Source organism: Gastrolobium bilobum, unplaced genomic scaffold (assembly GCF_033153095.1).
Source record: "Gastrolobium bilobum isolate Gb01-03AN ecotype WA unplaced genomic scaffold, APGP_CSIRO_Gbil_v1 utg1802, whole genome shotgun sequence".
Taxonomy (NCBI): Eukaryota; Viridiplantae; Streptophyta; class Magnoliopsida; order Fabales; family Fabaceae; genus Gastrolobium; species Gastrolobium bilobum.
The window spans coordinates 108,554-127,552 of record NW_026897076.1 but is presented as its reverse complement, the minus strand read 5'-3'; the positions used below and the strand labels follow the sequence as shown (position 1 = coordinate 127,552).

Here is an 18,999-nt window from a genome sequence, read left to right as displayed (position 1 = left end):
TATACATATATAGTGATAAGATATTCTTATTTGTGTAAGATTAAAATTTTTTATATCAAATTTGTATCATTAATTTATTTAAATTTAATTATTTAAATATTTAATAAATTAGATTAAAAATATAATTTTTGCTGAAGTAATATATGAAATATATATATATATATATATATATATATATATATATATGTTTTAAAAAAAATTAAGGGATTGGATTTGAAGAGGTGTGAGAAGAGGAGGCAACAAGGGTCTTAGGAGAAGTTTATGGTTAAACCATCATCTTTCTTTCTGATATCATATGGAAAACCACCAAAACCACGACCCAGACCAAGACCTAGAGAAGCAACGCCAACATCAAACCTGGGGCACGTGGGAGGAGCTCTTGCTCGCGTGCGCCGTCAAACGCCACGGCTTCAAGGACTGGGACACCGTCGCCATGGAGGTCCAGTCCCGCACCACCCGCCCCCACCTCCTCGCCACCGCGCGCCACTGCGAGCAAAAATTTCACGATCTCAGCCGCCGATTTGCAAACGAATGCAACGATGACGTTCCTCTGCCTAAGCAGAACGGCGCCGCCGCCGGCGAAAACTCCGATCACGTCCCCTGGCTCGACGAATTGAAGAAACTCCGCGTCGCGGAGCTCCGGCAGGAGGTCGAACGTCGTGACTTCTCCATTCTGTAAATCTCTCTCTCCCTATCCCTTTCTTTCTCTCTCTCTCCTTCGAAATTTCGAATATTTTATTTTATTTGAATTTAATTCATTTTAGGTTTTAGATCTAATTTTAGTTTTCTTTTCTTTTGTTTTCCTTTTTGTTTTTCTAGTTCGTTGAAGTTAGAAGTAAAGAGGTTAGAGGAGGAGAAGGGGAAAGAGAATGACGGAAATGAAGACGAGAAACCAGATCCGGCGGTTCCCGGCAAGCAGCGGCCAGAAAAGGACAAAATCGGCGGAGAACAAGAAAAGACTGAACCGGCCAATTCCGAACCGGAGATGCGCCGGCTCGATGAGAGCACCACTAACACTGATAAGTTATTACCAACAACGGGTGACGAATCAGACCGGGAAAACCAGTCGGTTAACGAGTCAAACTCCACCGGTTCGAGGTTCGATGTAGCGAAAACCGAGGGTGAGATGAAGTTAGAACCTGGACCCACCCCGGTTCATGCTGGTCCGAAAGAACCGGATCCGTCCGGGCGGAAGCCAAAACCGGTTGGAGAAGAATCGAATAACGGAAGCTACGATACCACAACTAAAATTCCAACGTGCGAGTCGGTGCCTCCGAGTGAGGAGAGGAAAGTGGAGGAGGACTCGTCCTTGCATGACTCGGTGACTCACTCGGGGGAGGGAGGAACGAGGGAGAGCAGCGAGGTGCAGAGCTCTGCCAGCTTGACAAGAAAGAGGAAGGCGCGGCGGAGAAAGGAGGTTTCCGGCGGCGATGGTGGCGGCGAGGTTGCGCCAGAGAGCGACGAGATGGCAATGAAATCAGAACCGTTGGTTAGCGTGTTGGAGTTGATCGTACGACATGAACACGGCTCATTGTTCGAGCGCCGTCTCGAAAGCCAGGTATTTCATTCAACTTTTGTTTTTGGATAAAACCGGTATTTCATGTTTTTTTTTTTAAATAATTTCATTTTTCACTTTTTCTTTTGCCTGTTTCATCAAAGGAGGTTATACTTACCATCTATTTTTGTTTACAATTTCTTATAATCATATCTTAAGTGTCGAATTCCGTCAATCAACGGTTAAGATTTTCGCAAATTAAATTTATTAATTAATTATTAATTCACAATAAATTATAACGGTTAATTAGCAAAAATTAACGGTTAAGATATAATTGTAAGAGTTTATAGACTATTTGGATATAATCTCCAGTTTATTTTTATTTGAAGTATGAAATTTACATGCATGCACGATCAAATTATATATATTTTCCTTTTTTTAATTATTATTATCATTTTATAAAAGTTAAATGAATAACTTTTAAATAAAACTTTTAACAAATTTAAGTACAGGCAGGAAGAGGAAACAATGAAAAAAAGAATAAAAACAAAAACTTGCTGAAAATAATGAATTATATTAAAAAAAATCATACCGTCTATTTCCTCTAGCTGAAAATAGTAATTACATACGATCAAGTTCCTATTATTTCTCGTCCCTTTATCTATAAGGTCGATATCATTTCTATCTCAAAAGTTATATATGAAATTATTAATTAATTATAGGCTTTAATGTTTCTATGTTGAACGAAGATAATATTTATATTCACTCCCAAAACGACAGTTATTTTGAGTTAAAAGATTAAAAAATTATAAAAAAAAAGACTATTATAATCTTGAAATAAATTATAATTATAAAAATATATTTATTTCTTTATCTAAATGATATTGTTTTGGACCAACCGTAGATAATTTACTGCATAAAAAAATGAATCCTTAATTATATGCATAAAATAATTTCATAAATATCTTTACTACGCTTAGTAAGTGTAAATATTAAATCTATTCTGTGGTGCATAGGGGTGAAAGTGGGCTGGGCTGAGCCAAGCTTTGCTCCGAAAAATTCAAGCTTACGCCAACAAATTTTAATTTGGCCTGGTCCAAGCCTATTACGAGTCTAACTGTTAGCCCGACTTGGCCCGTTTATAAAAAAATAAATTGCCTGGCCCAGCCCATTAGCCTGTTAATTTTTAACTTCCAAACAGAACCATGAATCAACTTTACAAAATACTCAAATTCTGTTGCTAAACTAAAATCATAATTTCAACGTCTAAACAGAATCATGAATCACAATAAAACTCATACAATCTACATTTAAGTCACTTTCAAAAGCAAAATGCTCAAATTAAATAACATATATTTCATCATATCCAAACAAACAAATCCATACCATGTAAATTAAAATAATTACATGAATTCAACAAACACATCATGATGCTTGTAGAAGTATAACCTCTCCCAAAAACCTTTTAATGTATTCATATACATGATTTAACATGATGAGATGTTGGTTCCTCCTATATAAGAAATAAAGTTAGATTTCTATTAAAATATAATTGAATATAATTAAGTTATAAATAATTACAATTGATTAAATTTATATCTTTTGTTTTTTCTTCAAGGCATTCTTACTTTTTTTATTTCATTTAAAATAAATTGTACAAAATAGGCCGGCCTGTAGGCTTATAGGCCAGACCTTGTGAAAGTAGGCCTACGGCCTTTTTATTAAACAAGCTTTTTCAAGGTCCAAGTTCAACCTATTTTACGAAATATACTAGGTCAGGTCTGGCCTGACATAGGCCGAGTCGTAGGCCCCTGTGGGCCGGCTCGGCCTAGTTTCACCCCAATGGTGCAGATGTGTTGTGTCTCGATGTGAATGTGAAACATGCAAAATTGTTTCTTTATTTTTAAATACCTTATGATCCTAAGGCTCAAAAAGGATAAACAAAAACGACCAATATTTACGCAATTTTTCCTTTGAGTAAAAATATTTTATTTTTCCTTAATTTTGGGAAACAAACTGTGAAAAGATTTTGGTTTAGCACGTGCATTCTTCTGAGCCCAGGATTGCGTGCATCCATGCAACATGCTTATAGGTGATTTCAGGCCGAATCATTCTATTAGCCCATGATCTGTTTTGTTTTGGGCTACAATCTATTCGATGACCCAGAATATTTAATTATTCTTATACGCTTCATTTTTTTCCTTCCTTTTCTTGCGCCCATGATCCGCGGTGGTGACGTGTTTGGTCATAAGTCGTAATCATCCAACTGTGTCACCTCTGAATATTAAATTTTTTGATGTTTGTCTGGAGTAGATTTTTTTGTTATTCTATTATCGTGTTTTTTTTTTAAAAATATAAAATCTTTTAAAATTTTTGAACCATCGATATTTTTTTTAATATTAATTATATGTATACTAAATTATATAAATTAAATTTTGGTATATAAACAGAAGGAAAAACATCTATCCTTTTAAAGGATATAAGCGTATATCATTTTAAATCTTTACTGTTGATTTCCGTCTATTAACGGTTATAATTTATTGAGTCAAATTTAATGGGCCAAATTTATTATTAATTAATTAATAATTTTGATCCAATAAATTATAACCGTTGATGGACGGAAATCAGCGGTTAAGATCAAAAATAATATAAGCTTATATCCTTTAAAATGACAGATGTTATTCTCATAAACAGATAAATAATTAAATTTATTTTAAATATTTATGTATTTATAATATAGAAAAATAAATATTTTATAATGTATAAATAATAATAGGATAAAGATATTGTAACAACCAATTAGTGTTACTATCCATCAATTTTACCGTTAGATCGATTATGTTGATCTAACGGTTATATTTATTTCTCTCTTTGTATGGTTATGATTTTCGATATTTAATATTTTATATTTATTTTCTCCTTTGTATTGTTATAATTTCTCATATTTAATGCTTTCGGAGAATCATAACCGTATAAAAATGAAAATAAATATAATCGTTGGATCAACATAATCGATTTGATTGTGAAATTGATTGGCAGTAACATTGGTAGTAAGACTAATTGGTTGTTATAATATCCTACCCCATAATAATATTTTTTAAAATAACTGTAAAATTCCCGGGTTGTCGTTTAATATTCATAGTCTAATACTCTAATCGAATGTGTGAATTAGACGGGAACGTTATGGTGTTATGGGTTGTAAGCTGTTAATGCTCGAATTTAATAATAGAAAAATAAATAAATAAAAGAAGAACGGTAGTGGAATTGCGAATGGGCCCTATCTTTTTTTGTGTTCTTTCCTTCTTTGTTCCTTTGCGCGTCCTTTATGGTTTAAACAGCAAAAAGCGCGGTCTTAGATATGCACCTATTATAGAATATTTTAAGGGAAAAAATGAAAGGACATACTAGTCATTTTAAGAGAGAGTTAGACACAGCTGAGATACGCATTTTTATTTTTTTTTCCAGTGGAACTCAGATTTCTGTGTCTATTTCTTTTTTAAAATGATCTAAATGTGTGTCCTTTAAAAGGACACATTTTTTTTTTTCCATATTTTAATGCTTAATTCATTCCAAAAGTTAGTTAGGGTTTGTTTTTTCTTCAGTGAATTTTGATAAGTTATATGTGTTGAGCTCAAAATGATATCTTTTTGGAGTGGAAATCATGGTGTTTTTGTAATTATAATTTATTTCAAAGTTAAATAGTCTCTCACTATAATTTTTTAATCTTTCAACTCAAAACGTCATTTTGAGAGTGAATATTGATAACTTATTTGCCTTTACTGTATAAACATTAAAAGCATCTAGTTAATTCATTTTACTCTGAATATTGTTACTTAAATTCTATGGTCGAATAGATTCATACCAACAATGTAAATTTGTTTGAAGAAAATTAGAATTTGAAACTCCCTATGATTTTTCATGATGAAAATCTACCTGTTTTTCTGATAATTTAATGATAAAATAGACATCAGACGTAGCCACGTAGGTTCATGGAATTGTAAAACTAAGTAAATCGGTTTGGTTTACAGGAATCGGATAGATACAAAGACATAGTGCGACAGCACGTGGACTTGGAAACCATACAATTTAGACTCCAAAAGGGTTACTATTCCTCCTGCACTAACGCATTCTTCCGCGACCTCCTACTTCTCTTCACCAACGCCACCGTGTTCTTCCCCCAAGACTCCGTCGAATCACTAGCAGCACGGAAGCTGCACCGCCTTGTCACCGTGGAGATTAAGAACCACGGCCAAGCGCAATCTGAGCCTACCCCTCAGAAGACTGACTCACCCCCTCCAAACCCACAACCAGCCAAACCAGATTCTCTCCTCTCCAAGCACAAAGCGACTCCTATATTGGTTTGCCGCAAACGCAGTTCAATCTCAGCCAAACCTTCCTTGGCCACCTTTGGCCAAAAGGGTGACCAACCAATCATCAATGAGAAGAAGGAAAAACCACTTTCTGATGCAAAACCACACTTGAAACCCTCTTCTTCTGATACAGACGAAGAGGAGCCTCCCAAGGCCAAGGAAAAGCCAGTCACTGGAGCGAGAAGCCTGAGGAGAAGCAACAAGAATATCAACAGCAACCCTGGCAATAAGAAACTACCCTCTAACACCACTCATAAAGCAGGGTCCTCGGCGAACAAGCCAGCCGAGACACTGAAACCGGAGAAGAGCAAAGGAGAGGGGGTCCCAGACAAGAAGAGGAATGCCGCCGCAGATTTCTTGAAACGGATAAAGCGAAATGCCCCAGTGGAGACGCTGAGGAGTGGTGGTGGAGGAGGAAGTAGTAGCAGCAGCAGGGGTGGTGGCAGCAGCAACAGGGGTGGTGGAGGTGGTGTTAGTGCGAAAGAGCAAAAGAAAATGGTAAATAGTGGAAAAGGGGATAAAGGGAAAGAAAGGGCTTCAAGGCATAACGGTGGAGGAGTGTCAGGAGATAAAAGGAATAAGAATATTGAGAGCAACTCTCAATCGAAGAGGAGTGTTGGGAGACCTCCAAAGAAGGCCGCAGAGACCAATGCAGTTGGTGCGAAGCGTGGGAGGGAAAGTAGTGTTAGTGCGGGCAAGGATAAACGACCCAAGAAACGTTCTAAGAAATGATTCGCAAGTTTTTTTTTAGGTCCTTTTTTTTTTCATGTATATTATTATTGTCAAAGCATGTTTCTATAATTTTATGCTGCTAATTTATTGATCAGCTGTAGCCTGTAGTCAGTTCTGGGGTAAATGTAATAGTGTTTTTTATATGGGCTAAACCTTGTAACAACCTTGTCCTTTTGTGGACTGCCTTTCTTGATTTTTGTTTAAACAGGAAAGCATAGCTAGTGCTTGTGCTCGTTGGTCACTTGGTTTTTTTTTTTTTTTTTTTTCTGTTTTTTTTTTTATAAGTTGTTATTGGGCTAATCAACAATGGGAGTTATGTTTCTTAAAATACATCTCTCTATTTTTTCACCCGAAATACCAAAGCTTTATATGTTTAACTTTTATTTTATTTTTTAAAGGGAAAAATATTTTTGCAATTAATGCAGATAAGTTATCTGCATTTATTCTCAAAACGATATCGTTTTGGTATTGAAATCTTAAAAAATTATAAATACAAAGACTATTATAACCCTGAAATAAATTAAAATTACAAAAATATCATGATTTCCGTCACAAACCGACGTCGTATTGGCTTACTGCAGAAAAATGGAACCCATATATATATATATATATATATATATATATATATATATATATATATATATCCTTTGACACCGATCTCAAATTTTAAAATTTGTCACCAAATCTTAACCGTTGATTTCTGCCAATCAACGGTTATCATTTATTGGGAATCAAACTTACTAATTAATATTAATTCTCATTGATAACCATTGATTGACGGAAATCAACGAATAAGATTTGGTGTCAAATTTCAAAATTTGACACCGGTGTCAAAGGATTCTGTCCCATATATATATATATATATATATATATATATATATGGGAAAAGTGTTTGTCATTTTAAATGACAGAAAGTTATGTCATTTTAAGAGAGATACAGACACAGAAAATTTGAATTTTAAATTAAAAAAAACCACTCACTTTCTCTCTCTCATGATTTCTGTTTTTCTGTGTCTATCTCTCTCCTAAAATGACATAACTTATATCATTTAAAATGACAAACACCGAACCCTATATATATATATATATATATATATATATATATATATATTGATTTAACAGAGAACGTGAATTCGTAGTAGTAATAATCCATCCTAAAAAATTGAAGAAACCAAAATCATTTGAAAACTAGTCTCGTGTGATCTTGTGACAGTTCATGGAAACAAAAGATTATGTATTACCAGAAGAGCTGCCACCACAATTCTTTGTGAATAATTGCATGTGGGTTGCATGTCTTTCCTAATTATTACTTCCACTGCTGATCCGTAATTCAGGTGTTGGAATTGTGCAAATTTTAAGTTGAAACCTATGCTGTTATGTTCATCAAGCGGTGCACATCATCGCATAGAAAACAAAAATATGTATGACAATTTAAAGCCAGAATCTAATTATTTGTCATCTGTCTCACCTAGGCAAAAAAAAAAAAACCTAATATATGTAATTTAAATAATAAATTATTGTACTAATGGATATTTTAAATATGGGATAAATTATTCTATCTACATTTTTTTTCTGTCTACCACTCTTCAACAACACCGTTAGATCAGAATCTAAAAATGAGAGAGAAAGATAAATGTTAATTAAAATTCTAATCTAATGTTATTTTAGAGTAGTAGGCAAATGTAGGTAGAATAACCTATCCCTTTAAACATATTACTCAACTAACTTAGTTGTGTACAAAGTTAGTGTGCAATTACCACCCGATAACACACCGTGCTCTACAACATTTCACTAGAAGCTCTCTCGCTCAAATAAGTGGAACAGTGACCAAATTGTCACTGTTCATGAAACTATTCACCTGAATGCCACACGATTAGTACAAATTTTTGGAATGCCACACGTTGTAATTCGCTATACACCGCAGTGAAGTACGTTGGCTGATGTGGCACGTTTCTGTTGGCCATGTAATTCGCTTTAGGTGTTAGCAAATTACGTGGTCAAATGTGAGTCCTTGCTCAAACTGTGGCAGGACACGTGTCAGCACCCCCATAATTCGTTGTACCAAGTAACGAAGTACACGTGTATAATTCGCTGTGACTCATAGCGAAGTACATGTGTTTGACACAAAAGGACACGTGTCAACCCCCTAGGAATTTGCTATGGGGAACATCGAAATTTGTCTGGGTAATTCGCTATGTGGTCTAGTGAATTTATTACTGTATAATCCCCACCCACATTTCCTTTTTTGGTACCTGCATACTCATTGCGAAATTTCCTTTTATATATATAGATTTATTTCGGTTGTTTCATCCTTGGCTGTTATTTTTTTTTCTACTTTTGCACAATGAGTGACAGTAGGGATGATTTAATCGCCACTCTTTATTATAATGAGAGAAAATATTTTGGACCGAATGGTCAAGTTTTTGAAGGAGATGTAAAAATGTTTCGCATGAGCCCAGCATGCAATCTTCATGAGATGAAGAAGATAATATACAAGAAGTTGAGATTACAACGGGGTCAATCTCTCTCTCGATTAACTGCTAGATGTGCCTCAGGTAACCCCATGTAGTGGGTTGGTGTGGAAATTGCCGAGGATGAAGATGTAGGGTTAGTAGTAGATGCAAGCACATCCGAGCACGGGGAGTCCAGATTTATTGAATTGTATATGGAAGTGAACTACGGTGGACAATCAAGCAGTCAACATTCTGTACCATCTATTGACTCCATCTACATAAACATGGAGCCACTGGTCAATCCGGAAAATGAGAATGTGTCCCCCCGCCAGCACCACCAACTCAACAAATTTATGATAAAATATTGCCGACCCACGACATGTACGATCCAGCTTGGCGTACGGACAGTGTCGAGGAAGAGCTGGACGAAGGTCTTGTTTTGGATAGCGACTCATTGGATACAAATGTCGATGGTGATTTTGATTGTTGTCTGTCTACTGCAGTTGGTCAACCAATTCCTTCTCCGGGCATTGTCGGAATGCAAGACCCTCCAGTTGCAAGTAAGTAAGCATAATAGTTTATTAGTGGTTATTTAATTTATTATTAAGGGTAAAGGATTTCTCCAGTCACCGGAGATAAAGTTATCTCTAGTGAGCTCAAAACGAAGGTGTTTTTGTAATTATAATATATTGCAGGGTTATATTAGTCTTTATTATTATAATTTTTTAATCTTATAATCCCAAAACGATGTCATTTTGAGCTCACTGGAGATAACTTTATCTACGGTAACTGGAGAAATACTTTTCCCTATTATTAAATGACACAGAATATTGTATTGGATGTGTGATTTTGCAGGAAATGATAGTGCACCATTTTGGTCTCAAATAAGCCATTACATGAATATTAATTGGGAATACCCAAATCAGGAGTTGGATGAAATGCATGGAGCGCAAATAGCTAACTGGAAAATAGGTCAAGACCTATATAAGGTCCAAGTGTTTGAGAGCAAGCAGGATGTACAGATGGCAATCAAATAATATTGTATGGCGAACCATCGCACAACAGTCATAGACATAAGTGATACAAAAATACTGATAATGGCTTGTCAAAATCATAACGACGGTTGTCCATGAAGGATGAGGGCTTACCTTAAAAAGGGTGGCACTGAATAGGTTATAGGCATAAGGAACAACGAACACACCTGTCAGTCAAAGTCTTACTCAAGATCACAAGCAGTTGGACTCAAATCTTAGGTGCGTAAAATTGTGTTTAGTACATTTAAAAAATTCTAGAATACTTACTAATACAGTTTTGTTTGACCAAATGCAGAAATGATAAGGGAGGAGCTCGGTGTTAAATTTGGGTTAATCCAAGAAAGGAAAGCAACAAATCTTGGATTCTATATATCTTATAGGAAGGCAAAGCAAAAAGCTATTGTAAAAGTCTTCAGGGACTGGGATGAGTCCTATGCGTTCCTACAAAGATGGTTGGATTACAGGTTGCGTTTTTCTCTAGGGTCCGCCTATAAGCTGGATTTGCGTGACCATTTTATTGACGAGTGCCTCGATCAAGCTAACAAAGCTTACAAAGTGTTCAAGAGGGTGTTTTGGACATTTAAATAGTGTTATGATGCTTTCAATTATTGCAAGCCGATTATCCAGATTGATGATACCCACCTTTATGGAAAATACCGGGGAACCCTAATGATTGCTACAACAGTCGATGGCAATAATGACAACTGGTCGTGGTTCTTGGCACTTATTGACAACTGGATTTGCAATTTTTTCAGGGGAGAATATTGACAACTGGTCGTGGTTCTTGGCACTTATTCGGACCCATGTTACTCAAAAACACGAAATCTGTCTTATTTCTGATCGACATTCGGTTATCTTGTCTACAGTCAACAATGTTGATCTTGGATGGCATCCACCCCATGCATACCATGTATATTGCCTTCGCCACGTGGGTAGTAATTTTAATCACAAGTTCAAGAATGTTATGTTGAAGAAGCAATTGAAGAAGTTCGGTATGTATGTCTATATGTGAATCTCTTACATCTCGAAATTCAACTAAATTATGTACTATAATGAAGCTCTTTTGATGTTTCTGTATGCAGGTTATACAACATCGCACTTGGATTTTGATGCTGGTCTAGAGAAATTTAACGAAACAAGCCTTAAAATAGTCGCTTGGATTAATCGCATCCCGAAAGAGAAGTGGAGTATCACTTACGATGAAGAGGGAAGAAGGTTCGGCCACATGACGAAAAATCTCTCAGAGTGTGTTAACAAAGTCCTTAAAGGCGCCTGAAACCTTTCCTATTAGTTCACTGGCGTGGATCACTAACGCTAAACTAGTGGAATACTTTTTGCAACATGGCTAGGAAGCCCGTGCGGAGATTGGGAGAGGTAATCGTTTCGCCAAAGGGATGTAATGCTCACCGACAAGTGTACCGATCGCATAAGTAATATAGATAGTAAGTAAAGTATCGTCTCCACAGGGATTGGGTCGAATATCAATTAATTGTTCCTTTTAAGAATGGAAGAGTTCAAAGATTGTGACAAATATTGTCGATTGGTTTGAAATTGAGAACTGAATTTAAAGACTTGTTTTTGTAATTTTTGCTTATGAGAAATAGACAATAAAATAAGAATTGATTTGTGAAAATATGAGAAAAGCATTGTAGCTAGAGCGCACTCACCTTATGATCCTCACTTCTTACTTTGGATTGATTTACAATATTCATTTATAAAATTACTCGAATAAATTATTATCTAAAATAATTAGTTAAATCCCAATCCCTTGGCAATTTAGCCCTTTAATCTCAATTGGAATCCTAATCCCTTAGCAACCCCTCATAAAAATTAAGCAATGAACTCAATAATTTAGGCATCCGTAATTCAATACACATCTATCCCTAGCATGCATACGAACCGTTATCCTACCCCCTTTCAGGATGAAAACCCCAATATTCCTATCTAGGGTTCTAACCCTCAAACTATTCTCAACTATCAGACTGATCAATTCTAATAAAGAGAATATAAATACGCACAGGATAGAAATAAAGACAATTTAAATAAACGAAGAATTATAAACCAATCTGTCGTAACAAGGGTTCACATAGGGTTTGTGACCCTAACTACAATAAAAATTAAATTACTAGCCAAACATAATCATGGCTAAAAATCCAATATTCGATAAAAGCATAAAATTAAAGAGAAAGTAGAAGAAGAGCTTGATCTGCAGAATCATCTCAGAGCACCACCATCGTCTCTCTCAGTAGAATAGGTCTGAATGCCTAATTCTGTCACAAGAATCCTATTTGTAAGTCTCTTTTTCTTCTTCCAAAAATACCCATCTGAAAACACGGAGTAAATTTCTCGCAACCCGGCGCCAGTTGGCGCCGGTACGGCGCCACTTCGCGCGGAGTTACTGTCCAATTGTGAAGAGTCAGACCTGCTTCTACGTGAACCGGCGCCAGTTGGCGCCACCTCTTGTATTTTGGGCGCCATTTGGCGCCAACTTCCTTGCAATTTTGGGCGCCTAGTGGCGCCATGATTTCATGCTTTGAGCGCCTGTTGGCGCCATGATTATGATGATGAATGTGGCGCCAGTTGGCGCCATTTTGGTGCCACTGAGTGCCACTCAAAAACCTCCGCTGCAAAGTTCGCAATCCGGCGCCAGTCTGCGCCATTCTGCTGGCATTTGTACTGTGATACGTTCGTGCGTGTGGAGTTGCATTAAGAGGATTTTTATAATTTGTAATTTTCACTTCTCTTTTCCTTGTAAAAACACAACCAAAAGGTGAATATTATTGACATAGAAAGAATCAATATAAGTAGCAAATATTTATTTAAATTGCTCTCTTATGACTCAATTCTTATCAATTTTAACACAGAAAAACCAAACTTGCCAGAGGCACATCAAATCATTCCCAGATTTAAACATTGTTGTCCCCAGCAATCTACAAGACTTAATCCCGGAAATATTCAATTAATCCAACATAACATTCTAGAGATACTCTCAGACACAATATGCTATGCATGCCTGACTCAACATCATAAACTCCCAATAATGTCATCAGCTTCTTAAAGATGCAAGTCTACATTGATTACCCCTCACACAGATAATAATAATATTCACTTAACACTCAGTGTTTAAGGGTATCATGAGCACTCAATTACTCAAAGCTATAACACTACCATAGGCTTGATCATATTCTCAAAAATTCTTAAAAATGAAGAACCAAACACATGCATCAATTGATCAAAAGGACTTCACAGGTTGTAACTTGGCCGGGGTAACAGGTAGGAAAATATGGATAGTAGCTCAAACAACAATGAGATTGAAAAAATAAATTTATTTCACTTTAACACATTCAACTCAATGATTTTGCTCCACTAACATTCCCACATAATTTCGGGAATTAATTCCTTCCAGCCACCTTTTACTTTTTTCCTTTTTCTTGCTTTATTTTCTTTTTCTCCTTTTTAATTTTTCCCCCCTTTTTCTTATAAGGGCATATATGAATTTTTCATCCCTTAATTACTTGACCTTTGTAGAGCTTACCTCAATTTCTTTATTTTATTTTTAACACATTCAGTGATTCAATCTCAATCAAGGTAAGTCACATGGACATAGGCTAAGCCATAATATCAGGCACAAATCATTTATCAACAAATAAGTTCAGGCTCAAAGGGGCTAGCAAGGGAAAATTTCATACAGGTGGGCTATTTTGGCCATAAGCTAATAAGAACAAAATGCCTTTATCATATCAATCAATGCATGCATAACAGAGAAACAGATCAAGTTCTAGAGTATTACAACAGTGAGGCCTCTCAACAAAAATTTTAGTGTTTAGGCTCAAACCTCACAGTTATGGTATCAATGCAGACTCAAGAAAATTGACCTCAGACATTATCAGAATTTCACAATATTAATTCAGACAAACGAGCAATCATGCAATCCAATTATGCCTATGCAATGTCATGCCAGAAAGTCATACAATATATTCCAAGAATTCAGTCAAGCACATTAACTATATAAGCACATTTAAACCTGAGAATTGCTTGAAACATTTTTTTTAAATAAAAATAAAGAGCACACAAAATACTAAAAAAAAAAAATAACTAAGAAATTTAAAAGAGTTAGAATATTTCCCCTGATAGAAGAATTGCAGCAGTTCTAAGATGCAAGCCTACCATTTCCAGATTTTGAGAATTGCTGTCCTCAGCAATAATTAAACCACAAGAAGGAAGAAAAACCTGCACAATGGAACAAACAGTGGCATATAGGATAAACTATAATGCGCACATTAAAAACATCAGAAAGAGATATACCAACACAAAATAACTAAAAAAAAAACAATACGAAACAGAAAAATAAACTAATTTACAAAATCTCCGTCAGCAAGGAGATATCAATCAACCCTCCATGTCATCCCCCTCAGCAGCGTGGGATGACTCAGCAAATGGAAGATCCAGTGGTACGGGATGCTTTGGTGTATGAGACCACCATTCCCAGATTTGTTCCAAACCATGAAGCCATGTTAAGAACTCTTTGCAGCTTTGATTTTCGAGAGATAGAGTCTCGGTGTCTCTTGTCAAACTTCAGCTCCTGGTGTCTCTTCCAACTCGTATCAAAGAGTTTCACCACTTCCTTTCTCATTGCCTTCTTCTTGGTTGGATTACGCCTCCTTTGAGGCATCTTCACCTCTTTGACATCATCATTTAGAGTTTGAGGAAGCTCTTTCAATTCCACTTTTGAGGTACCATCGTCTTTGTAATTTCAACTTTTTCAGGAACCTCAACCGTTACATTTTTTTCTTCTTCCTTAAAGACTTCAAGACTAAAACAATCCTCTTTGTGAGAAGATTGTTTTAAAGAATCAAAGACATGAATAGTAACGGTTTCATCATTCATTCCTAGCTCGAGCTTCCCGTTTTCAACATCAATCAGTGCTCGAGATGTAGCTAAAAAAGGTCTACCCAGCAAAAGAGGCATCTCAGCTCCCCTTCCATGTCCAACACCACAAAATCAGCAGGAAAGATGAACTTGTCCACCTTCACAAGAACATCTTCCACTATTCCACTAGGCTTCCTTATAGACTTATCAACAAGTTGAAGAGATGCCAAAGTAGGCCTCAACTCGGTGATCCCCAAGGATTTACAAATAGAAAGGGGCATCAAATTAATGCTAGCCCCAAGATCACATAATGGCCTGCCAATTTCGGTGTTGCCAATTTCAATTTGAATATTGAAGCTCCCTGGATCACTAAGCTTGGGTGGAAACTTCTTCTGTATTATGGCACTACACTCCTCAGTGAGTGTTACTGTTTGGCACTCTTGCAGCTTATGCTTTCTTGATAACAAGTCCTACATGAACTTAGCATAATTGGGCATGCAAGCCAGAGCTTCAGCAAAGGGAATGTTGACATGCAATTTCTTGAATATATCAAGAAATCTGTCATAATGTTGCTTCTGAGCATCCTTCTTGAATCTTTCAGGATAGGGTGCCATGGTCCTCACATATTCGGGACTCAATTCATGCTTCTTCTTTTCCATTGGCTTCACCACTTCAGCAGGTTTTTCAATTTCTTTCTCTTTTTCTGGCTTACCTGCAGTGTCTAGCTTTTCTTTAACCTCAGGAGATGGAAGTATTTTTCCACTTCTAATTGTGATGGCCATACAATCTTCCCTCGTATTGGTGATTGTGTTACTAGGGAAGGTGCCTGGAGTTCTATCAGCAATTTGCTTAGCCAGTTGGCCAATTTGAGTCTCCAAATTTCTGATATAAGCCTGTGTGTTCTTGGTATTGGCCCTTGTCTCCTCCATGAAAGCACTAGAGTGTTGAGCCATTTGTCCAACTAACCTCTCCAAATCATAGGGTTCGTTAGCTGGAATTGGTGAAGGCTGCAGATAATTATTAGACTTGAAATCAAGTCCAGTTCCATGTACTCTCCTCTGAAAATTATTGCCTCCAGAAGGATAATTCTGATTCCTAGGGATGTTTTGTGGCTGAGGTCTCTGATCATACCAAACGCCATTAACATGCACTTGCTGAGGAGGATCATCAGATAGCAAGGCAGGACATTCATTAGATTCATGACCTTCCTTGCAATATTCACAAATAACAGCAGCAGCTTTAGTCTGAATACCAGCAAGCTGCATCTTGTCAAGCCTTGAGGTCAAATTTGCTATTTGCTGAGATAACAAATTTTTTTCAGCCAGCGCCGCATCATTACCTTCCAGTTGAAGGATTCCTCTCTTAGGCTTGGATGACAGCACTTCATTTTCATTGGAAGCCATCCTCTCAATCAATTCAAGAGTCGCATTTGCTCTCATTGACTTAATGCTACCACCTGCTGCACCATTCAGAACCATCCGAATTTCTGGTTTACAACCGTTGAGGAAGATCCGGACCTGATCACCATTGGTCATGGGGTAATGAGGACACCTCCTCATTAGATCTTTGAACCGGTTCCAGGCTGCACACATAGTTTCACCCTCAGCTTGAGTGAAATTGGTGATATCATTCACCATTTGATTGTATCTTTCCATCGAGAAGAACCCCGCAAAGAACTTATTTGATAAATTTTCCCATGAGGGAATACTTCTCGCAGGCTGCCTCTCCAACCAATTCAAAGCTTTTCCTTTAAGAGCAAAAGCGAACAGCCTTAATCAGATTACATCATTGGACACTTGAGGATGCTTGGTCGAATCACAGATCATCAGGAATCTGTTTATGAACCTATGAGGGTCTTCATCAACCTCTCCACCAAACTGAGCTCTCTCCACTAGTCGAATATTATCAGACTTGAGCTCCCAATTATTGTTGCCCACTTTAGGATGGACAATGCTCGCATTGGGTCTGTTGAATAATGGAGTCAGAATGGTATCCATGAGCGGATTGTCCTCTTCATTGTTCCCTGCCATGGTGTATTCTTCTTCTGACAGAATATCTAACTCGTTGAATACAAGCTTCTTCCGAGCATATTTTCTGTTTTTCTTCTCTGTTTTTGTGATCTCCAAATCAAGTGGAAACTCGGGCTCTTTACCTCGCATACAACTTAGAAAAGAGATTAGTAGCACTTGTTCAAATATCACAAAAAATCAAAAAGTAAAAAAATAAAAATCCAATCTTAAAAATCAAAATTACTTTATATAAGAAACGCCAATCCCCGGCAACGGCGCCAAAAACTTAATGCTCACCGGCAAGTGTACCGATCGCACAAGTAATATAGATAGTAAGTAAAGTATGGTCTCCACAGGGATTGGGTCGAATATCAATTAATTGTTCCTTTTAAGAATGGAAGAGTTCAAAGATTGTGACAAATATTGTCGATTGGTTTCAAATTGAGAACTGAATTTAAAGACTTGTTTTTGTAATTTTTGCTTATGAGAAATAGACAATAAAATAAGAATTGATTTGTGAAAATATGAGAAAAGTATTGTAGCTAGAGCGCACTCACCTTATGATCCCCACTTCTTACTTTGGATTGATTTACAATATTCATTTATAAAATTACTCGAATAAATTATTATCTAAAAGAATTAGTTAAATCCCAATCCTTTGGCAATTTAACCCTTTAATCTCAATTGGAATCCTAATCCCTTAGCAACCCCTCATGAAAATTAAGCAATAAACTCAATAATTTAGGCATCCGCAATTCAATACACATCTATCCCTAGCATGCATACGAACCGTTATCCTACCCCCTTTCAGGATGAAAACCCCAATATTCCTATCTAGGGTTCTAACCCTCAAACTATTCTCAACTATCAGATTGATCAATTCTAATAAAGAGAATATAAATACGCACAGGATAGAAATAAAGACAATTTAAATAAACGAAGAATTATAAACCAATCCGTCGTAACAAGGGTTCACATAGGGTTTGTGACCCTAACTACAATAAAAATTGAACTAGCCAAACATAATCATGGCTGAAAATCTAATATTCGATAAAAGCATAAAATTAAAGAGAAAGTAGAAGAAGAACTTGATCTGCAGAATCCTCTCGGAGCACCACCGTCGTCTCTCTCAGTAGAATAGTCTGAATGCCTAATTCTATCACAAGAATCCTATTTATAAGTCTCTTTTTCTTCTTCGAAAAATACCCATCCGAAAACACGGAGTAAATTTCTCGCAACCCGGCGCCACTTCGCCCGGAGTTACTGTCCAATTGTGAAGAGTTGGACCTGCTTCTACGTGGACCGGCGCCAGTTGGCGCCAACTTCCTTGCAATTTTGGGCGCCTAGTGGCGCCATGATTTCATGCTTTGGGCGCCTATTGGCGCCATGATTTTGGTGATGAATGTGGCGCCAGTTGGCGCCATTTTGGTGCCACTGAGCGCCACTCAAAAACCTCCGCTGCAAAGTTCGCAATCCGGCGCCAGTCTGCGCCATTCTGTTGGCATTTGTACTGTGATACATCCGTGCGTGTGGAGTTGCATTAAGAGGATTTTTATAATTTGTAATTTTCACTTCTCTTTTCCCTGTAAAAACACAACCAAAAGGTGAATATTATTGACATAGAAAGAATCAATATAAATAGCAAATATTTATTTAAACTGCTCTCTCATGACTCAATTCTTATCAATTTTAACACAGAAAAACCACACTTGGCAGAGGCACATCATGATGTAACGAGCATATATGGAGGATCAACGAAAAGCCGCGACACATTTTGTAACTTCTTACGACAGGCAAAAGACAAGATTTGAAGTACAAGAGTCGTACCACGTTTAGACTCATTGCGGCGATAAAAAATAGTCGATTTTGTTACCTGGTCGAAGATGTCAGTGTGGCGAGTTCACTGCTTTCAGGTTCCCGTGTAGCCATGTCATAGCAGCATGCACATCCATGCACCACGATCCCACACAATACATAGACCCAGCATATAGTGCCACATATCAATGTCAAATCTATCTCAATGGTATCCAATTGGAA

At 36.8% G+C, this 18,999-nt stretch overlaps 1 protein-coding gene across 1 annotated transcript; it reads left to right on the top strand.

The window, feature by feature from the left end:
* Positions 1–216: 216 nt before the first annotated feature.
* On the top strand, positions 217–6,814 carry LOC133303872 (uncharacterized). Its single transcript, XM_061503842.1, has 3 exons — positions 217–675; positions 820–1,558; positions 5,524–6,814. Exons 1-3 carry the CDS (start codon positions 296–298, stop codon positions 6,595–6,597), a joined length of 2,193 nt encoding a protein of 730 aa, XP_061359826.1. The 5' UTR covers positions 217–295; the 3' UTR covers positions 6,598–6,814.
* Positions 6,815–18,999: the final 12,185 nt, after the last annotated feature.

Excerpts from the sequence above, each read along its gene's own strand:
- LOC133303872 (XM_061503842.1), top strand. The coding sequence starts at position 296 with ATGGAAAACCACCAAAACCACGACCCAGACCAAGACCTAGAGAAGCAA. Across the intron at positions 676-819 it reads CGTCGTGACTTCTCCATTCT|TTCGTTGAAGTTAGAAGTAA; the intron begins GTAAATCTCTCT and ends TTGTTTTTCTAG. Across the intron at positions 1,559-5,523 it reads AGCGCCGTCTCGAAAGCCAG|GAATCGGATAGATACAAAGA; the intron begins GTATTTCATTCA and ends TTTGGTTTACAG.